The 11079-nt window shown below is 35.5% G+C and overlaps 1 protein-coding gene across 1 annotated transcript; it reads left to right on the forward strand.

Annotated features, from left to right (window-relative positions):
• Window positions 1-4721: 4721 nt before the first annotated feature.
• Window positions 4722-5285, forward strand: LOC108292179 (cytochrome c oxidase subunit 6A1, mitochondrial-like). The gene has a single exon (XM_037732925.1). It carries the CDS (start codon window positions 4762-4764, stop codon window positions 5053-5055), a length of 294 nt encoding a protein of 97 aa, XP_037588853.1. The 5' UTR covers window positions 4722-4761; the 3' UTR covers window positions 5056-5285.
• The last annotated feature ends 5794 nt before the right edge of the window (window positions 5286-11079 follow it).

An 11079-nucleotide genomic window follows, 5' to 3' on the forward strand; every position in this document is an offset into this window, starting at 1 on the left:
CCCGTCTCTACTAAAAATACAAAAAATTAGCTGGGCATGGTGGCACGTGCCTGTAATCCCAGCTACTCAGGAGGATGAGGCAGGAGAATTGCCTGAATCCAGGAGGCGGAGGTTGTGGTGAGCCGAGATCGCGCCATTGCACTCCAGCCTGGGTAACTAGGGCGAGACTCCGTCTCAAAAAAAAAGAAGTCAATAATATCACACATTCCCTTACCAGTTCACGAGAGTTACAAGACGGTGCGAATGTTCCTGTGATGACCTGCTAGAAGGTCTAGCCAAAGTTCTATCATTCAGTACCTCTCAGTAGATGTAGACGTTGTGAGAGAACAGAGCAAAACATTTTATACAGATTATTTCAGAATGTCTTGCACATCTTATGAGGAAAACAACAATAGCGCTTATTGTTAGGTAAGCTTTCAAGTTACTCAAAAGATTAAAGGTATAAGAAAATGATACTTTAGAATCCTCTCTTCAAAACTCTACTTCCCTATCACTGCATTTGTTATTCTAGATACTAAAAGTAAACACAACCAAAAACAATAATCACTAATGAATCAACACAATAAAAACAATTACTAATCAATCAACACAATCAAAAACAACAATAATTATTAATGAATTTCAAAAGGAAGAAAATTTCATATTCTAGAATTGCAAGAGAACTTAAAGCGTATTGGTCCAAACTCTTGGCCTCTTCAACATCTTGTCAGACTGTACTGCAGTGGAGTGAACACAATTTTCAGCTTTCCCAGGACCACTCTCATTTGTTTCCTGACAGTTCTCTGAATGTTTCAGCCATGCAGTGCAGCTAATAACTACATACCTTTCCTAGGAAATGTTGGGGCTCAGAATGATACCCCAAAGTATAGTGCTTTGGCATGCTGAGTACTTTGAACTGAAGAACGTGGAAGAGTCTCAGAAATAATGTATATTTCTGACTTTCTCCTATCCTTTTTTCTTTGTCTCCCCTTCCTCCCTAAGGTAGGCTATAGAAACCAGAATTCTTCTTCCCCACAGAGGTTTATTTTTCATCAAGTCTAAGCATTAAAAATAGCTTTCCCTGAGTCTTTGGGTATTCATTTCGGAAGGTTCCCATGTCACATAAAACTTTGAATAAATAAACATGTTATGCTTTTCTCTTGTTAACCTGTCTTTTGTTATAGGAGTTTTGGCAATGAACCTTATCACACCTTTGTATCCTTAAATAAATACCTCAGGTGTGTGAATAAAAAAAAAAAAATTCCTTGATTGCTTAAGTATCTTTCTGGGATTCTTACTTGACTCATGCAATCTCAATCTACATTTAAACACAGTAACCAAGACCTGACATATGTGGCCATTCTGGTTTTCATTTCTATGTGTTTAAAAAGTGTATCTCTTAAGAATACTTTCTGTCCTAATAAACAAAAATATGACTCATGTTTTAATTTCCACAGATTGATATTACCATTACTTTGTCATCTATAAAATGCAGGAAAAAGCCTACTTCCTTTTAATTCACTGTAGTAAAAATCATTACAAAGCAGGGAAGAAAACTTTAAATTTAAACTCAAATATTTTTCACCCACTCATAAAATTACCAGGGCATTTTTTTTTCTTTTCAATTTAACCAAACTCTAAAACCGCAAATCAAATTGTTCTACAATTTTGGGCAGATCATAGTTACCAATTTGAATATAGACTGCTTCATTTAAAAATAGGTTTGATGCTGCCTATGAACAACAATGTATGGAGCAGAGTGCTGTGCAAATTGGTTTTCTTATAGCACTTATATAATTTTACTTGCAATACTAATTCTTGTCTGCAACTGGAAGCTATAGAAAAAATGATGTTCTTTCGTAAGAGGAAACAAATAATACATATTGTAGGCATAGCTGTGGAGTAAAACGAATGCTATACACTGTTGATGGGAATCCAAATTAGTTCAACAACTGTGGAAGACAGTGTGGTGATTCCTCAAAGACTTACAGACAAAAATACCATTTGACCCAGCAATCCCATTATGCGGTATATGCCCAACAGAATATAAATTATTTTGTTAAAAAGACATAGGAATGCATACATGTGTTCATTTGAGCACTATCCACAATAGCAAAGACATGGAATCAACTTAAATGCTCATCAATGATAGACTAGATAAAGAAAATATGGTACATATATACCATGCAATACCATCTAGCCCCATAAAAGATTGAGATCATGTCCTTTACAGGAATATGGGTGGAGCTGGAGGTCATTATCCTTAGCAAATGAATGCAGGAAAAGAAAACCAAATACCACATGTTCTCACTCATAAGTGGGAGCTCAATGATGAGAACACATGGACGCATAGATGGGAACAACATACACTAGAGTGTATTGAAGGGCGAAGGGTGGAAAGAGGGAAAGGATTAGGAAAAATAACTAATGGGTACTAGGCTTAATACCCAGGTGATGAAATAATCTGTACAACAAACTCCCATGACACAAGTTTACCTATGTAACAAACCTGCACATGTACCCCTGAACTTCAAATAGAAGTTAAAAAATCGGCAAGTTTAAAATTCTTAATAATAAAATCTAACCAAAAACATCCTTTACTATAATATTTACCAAGAGGCATTTACAGTTTTCTTTTAAATCTCTTTTAAAATTATTGCTACTTTTATTTATTTACTTTTTCTAGAGATGAGGTCTCACTATATTGCCCATGCTGGTCTCACTCCTGGTCTCATGTGTTTCTCTCACCTTGGCCTCCCAAAAGTGTTGAGATACAGGTGTGAGCCACCATGCTTAGGGCCAGTTTGTCTTTTGAAGGTTGTTTTTCATATAAAGGTTAAAGTGGATAAGACTTCCTTGTTGTGCCAACTAAAACTGGCCTGTTTGGATATTTGGTTATTTTTGCTCATTCTCCTGATTTCCAGGAAGGTTAGATAAATTACTTTGTGGTGTGGAACTTCATTCACTATATGTAACTTCATTTTGGTTTGCTCTACTGAGTCTAGTGCAGGAGCTCATCCAAAACCAGTGACCTCTGATAAGATGGATATAACAGAGTTTCGTGAAAAAAAATTTCTCCCTATCATGTTTTTGAAGTTTTAAATTCCCAGTACTCTTTACTAATGTCTTGAGGAAGAAAACATAGATCTAACATTTAAGGAACTAATATCAATTATATTCAAACTATTCTGAAAAACAGAAAAGGTAATACTTCCAAACTCATTCTATGAGGCCACTGTTACCCTGATACCAAAACCAAAGACACATTAAAAAACAAAAACAAACAAACAAACAAAAACCCTATGGGCCAATATCCCTGACAAACCCTGATGCAAAAGAAGTCCTCAGCAAAATACTGGTAAATGATTTCAACAACACGTTAAAAAGATTATTCATCATGACCAAGAGGGATTATCCCAGGGATACAAAGATGGTTCAATATACACAAATCAATGTAATATCTTATATAAACACAATGAAGGACAAAAACCAAATGATCATTGTAGTTGATGCTGAAAGAGCATTTGATAAAATTCAACATCTACTCATGATAGAAACCCTCAAGCAAGTGAACACAGAAGAAACATACAACACAGGAAAGCCATATATAACACACCCATAGCTAGTATCATCCTGAACAAGGAAAACTGAAAGCATTTCCTCTAAGATCTGGAATAAGACAAGGATGCCTACTTTCACCATTGTTAGCATAGTGCTGGAAGTCCTAGCTAGAGCAATCAGACAAGAGAAAAATTAAAGACATCCAAATTGGAAAGAAAGAAGTCGAATTATCCTTGTTTGCATATGACATAATCTTATGTTTGGAAAAATCTAAAGACTCCATCAAAAGCTTTTAGAACTGATAAACAAATACAATAAAGTTGCAGGATACAAAGTCAATCTGCAAAAATTAGTAGCATTTCTATATGCCAACAGTGAACGATGTCTAAAAGAAATCAAGTAAGTAATCCTTTACAATAGCTACAAATGAAATAATTTGAAATAATCAGTGGCATTCTTCAAAGAAATAGAATAAATAATTCTAAAATTTATATGGAATCACAAAAGACTCAGAATATCCCAAGTTACCCTGAACATAAATAACAAAACTGGAGGAATCACATCACCTGACTTCAAATTATACTAACAGAGCTATAATAACACAACCAGCATGGTACTAAATAAAGCAGATACATAAACCAATGGAGCAGAATAGAGAGCCCAGACATAAATCCATGTATCTAAAATGAACTCATTTTTTACAAAGATACCAAAAACATACATTGTGGAAAGGACAGTCTCTTCAATAAAAGGGGTTTGGAAAAAACTGGATATTCAAATGCAGAAGAATAGAACTAGACCCCTATCTCTTGACATACAAAAATCAAGTCAAAATGGATTAAAGTCTTAAATCTAAGACCTCAACCTATGAAACTACTAAAAGAAAACACTGAGGAAAGGTTCCAGGATATTGATCTAGGCAAAGATTTCTTGAGTAATACCTCAAAAGCACAGGTAAGTAAAGTAAAAATAAACAAACTATCACATCAAGTTGAAAAGCTTTGGAAGAACAAAGGAAACAATCAACAAAGTGAGGAGATCAACAGAATGAAAGAGGGTATTTGCAAACTATCCATCTCACAAGGAACTAAAAACCAGAATATATAAGGAGTTCCATCAGCTCAAAGTGAAAAAAAAACTTATAATTCAATTTTAAAAATGGGCAAAAGGAGAGCCAATTTTCTACTTCCGCTTCCGGCGCTGCGGATGTCCTGGTAGAACATGGCGGTAGTTGTTGCGTCTCGACTTTCTAGGCTGCTGGGTCGGTCCCGCCCACAGCTGGGGCGGCCTATGTCGAGTGCAGCCTATAGCGGAGAAGGTTCAGCTCACATGTGGAAGATGCTCACCTTCTTCGTCACGCTCCCGGAGGTGGGAGTCAGCATGCTGAATGTGTACCTGAAGTCGCTGAAAGAGCACGAGAGACCCGAGGTCGTCGCCTACCCTCATCTCCGCATCAGGACCAAGCCGTTTCCCTGGGGAGATGGTAACCATACCTATTCCATAACTCTCATGTGAATCCACTTCCAACTGGCTACGAAGATGAATAAAGAGAATCTGCACCACTATCTGGGCACCAGGGACCACAGCACTGGTTTGGACCATTACTCTGCACGTGGACCAGAAAAAGTATATGGGACCTTAAGCTCACCTTCTTTACCTGTATCAAATGATGACTGGTATACTGATCTTCCATTCCTTTGCTTGTGGCAGGAGATGGCTTAAATAAATAACTTAAACTTAAAAAATAAAATGGGCAAAAGATCTGAATAGATATTTCTCAAAAGAAGACATCTAAATTCCAAATAGGCATATTAACAAGTGCTCAACATCATTAGTCATCGGAGAAATGCAAATCCAATTACAATGATATATTATCTCACCTCAGTTAAAATGGCTTTTTCTGGAGAGAAAGGCAATATTGTTGGTGAGAACGTAGAGAAAAAGTAAACTTTATACACTGTTGGTGGGAATGTAAATTAATACAGCCACTACAAAGAACAGTTTGGAGGTTCTTCAAAAACACTGAAAATAGAACTACCATACAATCCAGCAATCGCCTGCTCTGTATATCCCTGCAACCCCACCCCTCAAAAAGGTAATAAGTATATCACTGAGATATCTGCACTCCTGTGTTTGTTGCAGCAATATTCCCAATAACCAAGATTTCAAAGCAACCTGTATCCAACAGATGAACAGATAAAGAAAATGTGGTAAATATACCCAATGGACTACTATCGAGACTTAAAAATAATGATATCCCACCATTTGCAATAACATGGATGGAAGCGGAGGACATTACATTAGGCGAAATAAGCCAGGACAGAAAGACAAACAGTGCATGTTCTCATTTATTTGTGGGAGCTAAAAGTTAAAGCAATTGAACTTATGGAGATGACAGTAGAGCGATGAGTTATCAGAGACTAGGAAGAGTAATGGAGTGGGGTGGAAGTGGGCAGGGTCCATTGGTAAAATATATATATAGGTACCTAGATTGAATAAGATCTAATAGTTGATAGCACAATAGGGTGACTTCAGTTCAACAATAATTTATTATACTTTTTAAAATAAAAGTGTGTAATTGGATTGTTTGTAAAACGAAGGAAGGATCAATGCTTGAGGTGATAGGTGCCCCCATTTACCCTGATGTGATTATTATTATGTGATTATGCATTGCATGACTTTATAAAAACATTTCATGTACCTCATATACATAAATATATACACCAACTGTGTACCCACAACAAATTTAAAAATAAATTTAAAATACATTTAAAAATCAGGACTTGGAGCCATATAACTTTTGAGTTGAGTTTCATATTCACTACTTTCTTGTATCTACACTCTTCTGTAACTCTGAGCCTTAAATCCCAAGACCTACATTTTAATGCAAAAAAAAAAAAAAAAATTAGGATTTGGAACCATTTGACTTTGGGTTTGAGTCTCACATTCACTACAGTTTATGCATCTCTAACCCCCAAATCCAAAATCTTCCAAAATCTAAAACTTTTTGAGCCCCAGTATGATGCCACAACTGGAATATTTCACACTTGATCTCATATACATACACTTTGTTTCAAGGATAAAATTATTTAAAATGTTGCACAAAATTACTTTTTAGATATGTATATAAGGCATATATGAAACATAAAAGAGTCTCATGTTTAGACTTGAGGCCCATCCCCAAGACAAATTATACATATGCAAATATTTCAAAGGCCAAAAAAATCTGAGGTCCAAAACACTCTAGTCTCAAGCATTTCAGATGTGAGATATTCCACCTGTACTTACTAGTATCTGAACCCTTATGCAACTCTGTGCTTCAATTTCTTCATCGATGTAATGGTAATGGTAATAGTACTTACCTTTCAGGATTTTACACACTTACTAACAAAGGGGGAAGGGTGCTTGCAGTTCCTTGCTTTGTCTTTGCTACGGAATACAACAGAAATATAAAAACCTATGCTTCTTGGTTTTAGGCTCTTTTATAATGAGTGCCAGTATAACTTACACAGCACATAGTCAAGAAAACTCCTGTCCTAAGAAAAGCTGTTTATCTGGTCTGGCCACCCTGGAAACCAGTCTTTTGCCTGTAGTTCTCATTTGGGATCCACCTGGCTAAGATATTAATCTATAGTACTCCTTGATGAGCTCAAAGTTTTTGTTTTTATTATTTTTGAAGCAGTTATATTTACATGCCATACAATTCAGTTTGTGTGCTATTCCATGATTTGTAGTAAATTTACAGAGTTGTACAACCATCAATTTAGACCATTTCCATAACTCCAAAGAGAAAATTTGTGACCATTTGCAATCACTCCCCATTTCTACCTTCAGTCCTTGACAATGGCTAATCTGCCTCTCTATATATAGAATTCCTTCTTTTGCACAATTCGTACAAATAGAATCATGTAATACATGACAATTTGCATCTGTGTTTTATGAATTCTTTAATAGGTGACTTTAAAATGACAGTAAAAATATTAATTGAAAATGACTAATCAGTCATTTTAGTCACCAGAATAGAACTAGTACTCTTTTTATCAGGATTGCAACATGGGCTGTCTCCCCAGCTCCAACTTCAGGAATGGGTGAAGATCCTTTAGAGCTTCAAAGTTGAACTGAATAAATGCTGACTCTCATACATTCCACTTTTCCTGAAGACTCCAAAATATCAAAGAAGATGTTGACACTAGCACCACTCACACAACAATTAGAATGCACAAGCAATAATCTAGACGCAGGTGGCTAGCTCATAGCAAAATCTTATTTATATAAGCCAGTATGTAGTCCATTCAGGACACATATTTCCAATGCAAGAAAAAGTCAGAATATAGATGGAGAAAGAAAATATTAAAGACAGAGGAAAACATTTTTTCACCCACATGTTTGTAATTTATAATCTGGAAATTTAATCATGTTTGGGAAAATTTTTATGTATACCATGTCTCCCACATTCAGGAAAAAAAGCCATTTGTGCATTGAACTGTGTTTCTGACAGTAGCAATTTTTAAGCCTGCTTTCTTTTTTAAAAAATTTATACATTTGTGAGGTTCAAGTGCAGTTTTGTAACATGGCTATATTGCATAGTTGTGAAGTCTGTGCTTTTAATGTAAACATTGCCCAAATACTATATATTGTACCCATTAAGTAATTTCTCATTCCTTACCCCCATCCCACCCTCCCACCTTTCCAAGTCTCCAGTGTCTATTTTTCTGCTCTTTGTCCATGTGTGCACGTTGTTTAGCTCCCACTTACAAGTGAAAACATGCCAAATTTGACCTTCTGTTTCTCAGTTATTTTGCTTAATACAAAGACTTCCAGTTCCATCCATGTTGCTCAAAAAAATGACATGATTTCATTCTTCTTCTTATGGCTGAGTAGTATTCATAGAATGTGTGAGTGTGTAGATATATGTATATATCTATATATACATTTTCTAGGTATATATGTATATGTACCTATTCATATGTATATATGTATGTTTATATATGTATATGTACACATGTATATATGTATGTATATATGTTTATGTAACATTTTCTTTATTCAATCATCTTCTGATGGGCACTGAGCTTAATTCCGTATTTTTGGTATTGTAAATAGTGCACAATAAAACTGTGTGCAGATTTCTTTTTGATGTAATGATTTTTGTTCCTTCATGTAGATACTCGGTAATGGAATTGCTGGATTGAATGGTAATTCTATTTTTTGTTCTTTGAGAAATCTCTATACTGTTTTTGTAGAGATCTTGCCAATTTACATTCCCACCAACAGTGTATAAACAATATTTAATCCTCTTCTATCATCTTTGAAATATGTAGACATATGCAATGGTGGTACCCGAGTTTCCAGGACTTATTTGAGCCTTCTTTCTTGCTCTGTTAAACCCTGCACATGTGGAACATTTCCATATTCATGTTTAAGTCTTGTATTTGCAGCCCTTCAAATTGAACTGAATCTGAACTCCATTTAGAACACAGATGTTCTATGATTGCAAGAGGATTTATTTTTTAATGTTGAATGTGGATGCCATATTTTCTATCTCCAACCAATAAGACCATAAATTATTTTTAGATTTCTTAGTATCATAAACATTGGTTATTACCATAAAGCTTCTTTCATAAGGCCACTGATAAGTAATTATCTAAGCAGGTACTCTTGCCTAGGTGCTCAAGTGCCCACACATTTCTTTGGTCCTAGTTTGATGTTAGGTCTCTTTGAGCCTATGCGTCTAGAGATCAAGAAAACCTTTGCTACATATTACTTCTCAACTGTTTTTCTTCTTTACCATGTACTTCCCTTTAACGTGAATAACATTCACTATACGTTTGTCATTCCAAATTCTAATCTCTATAGGATAGTAGTTATCTTCACCATGGCTTTGAAACAGGATCCAGAACTAACAGATAAATGAACTAGAAGACCTAGATACCAAAGCGCAGGCTTTCAGAAGTCCTTGGAGAAATTAAGCTGCTATTCTATATTAAGCTTCCTAAGAGAGACTTGTAATGTGAGGGAAGAAATCTTTATGTATTTACCCATCTCAAACCAGGGCTCTGCTAATACAAAGTCTTGGACAAAGCATTCTCAACCATTTAAAAACATTTTCTTTTGCTAAATGCAGCCTCAGACATGTGTCTGAGGTCATATTAAGATGTGCCCATGCAGCCCAGTAGTCTGACCTTTAAAACCAGCATGCACCTGTAAAATCCAGCATCTGCTCTGGAAGCACTGGCCACTACAGCGAAACAAAATGTATTTATCTTCCCATGAGATACACTCTTCATCTAATATTAATTCTTACTCATATTCTAAAGGATTCCCACTTGTAAACCATGTGTTACAATGGGAGGCACTAATTGTTCCTGAATCATCTCCAACAAATTCTAGTCAATTGAAAAAGCACAGAAGTGTTTCAGTTGGACAAGCTTACAGTATCAGATTTATTACTAGAAAAACTGAATTGAGAATATGGTGAGGATTTGGGAACAACATTAGGCTTTCTTTGATGCATACTTACATGTGCATGCACATAGGCATGCATGCCTACACACGTGCATGCGTGCGCACACACACACACACACACACAGACTGCTTATCCACATAAGCCCAGGTAGAGAATATGGAATATAGAGAGGTGAACTCTGCTTGCATCTGCTAGGTGAAACCAAGTTCTCTCTCTTCACAGACAGTGGAAACAATATAAAACTCCTATAGTTTGGGGAAAAAAATATATAGCTAGTATCAAGAGAGCAAAAGAGATAGCTTCAGGGGAATGTTACATATGAGCCATAGTCTTTAACACAAATAAATGATTTGAATAAGGTTTGCCACATTTAGAAGGAAGAAAAGTAAGAAAACTAAAAAAAGATGTACACCGACTCCTCAAATTTTCTCATTTTCCTGGAAAGATTGGTGTAAATCTTTTTTATAGGTCAAAGTAAAAATTATGGAGACAAGAGGAAAAACAATATTTCCTAGAGTCTAGATCCACTCTGTTGAAGGATGACTTAATGTTATTCACCTTACTTTATAAATAATGAATTGTGAAGTTTAAGAAGCATAGAATGGGGGTTACATGTACAGAATCTCGAGCTATATTGTTCAAAACCTACTGTTTCTACATGCCATCTGAGAAAACTCAGGCAAACGATTTAACTACTTTAAACCTCAATTTTCTTTGTAAAGCAATAATGAGCACTTGCTGGGTATTAAGTCAGTTAATATAAAGTACTTAGCAAACTGCTTAAAATGTTAGCTATTATTTTTATTGTTATTCTATAGAGCAGCTATAAAACTATGTGATATTATTAATAAGCATACCTTCATCATTAAAGAATTAGCACGGCTCTTAGTTTTATCTCTCATCCAGGATAAACATGCCCTCTATAGTCAGCTATTGCTGATCAGGCCTTATTAGTATTTACTGATAATTCTCAGTCTTTGCATCTCCGTTTGTCTTATACCATTGCAGAAAATATATATATCTTCTAAATACTCTGCAAATATTCTTCTGAAGTACCCTAGAAATAAATTAGC

The sequence above is a fragment of the Cebus imitator genome, unplaced genomic scaffold (assembly GCF_001604975.1).
Source record: "Cebus imitator isolate Cc_AM_T3 unplaced genomic scaffold, Cebus_imitator-1.0 Scaffold479, whole genome shotgun sequence".
Lineage (NCBI taxonomy): Eukaryota > Metazoa > Chordata > Mammalia > Primates > Cebidae > Cebus > Cebus imitator.

Excerpts from the sequence above, each read along its gene's own strand:
- LOC108292179 (XM_037732925.1), top strand. The coding sequence starts at position 4,762 with ATGGCGGTAGTTGTTGCGTCTCGACTTTCTAGGCTGCTGGGTCGGTCC.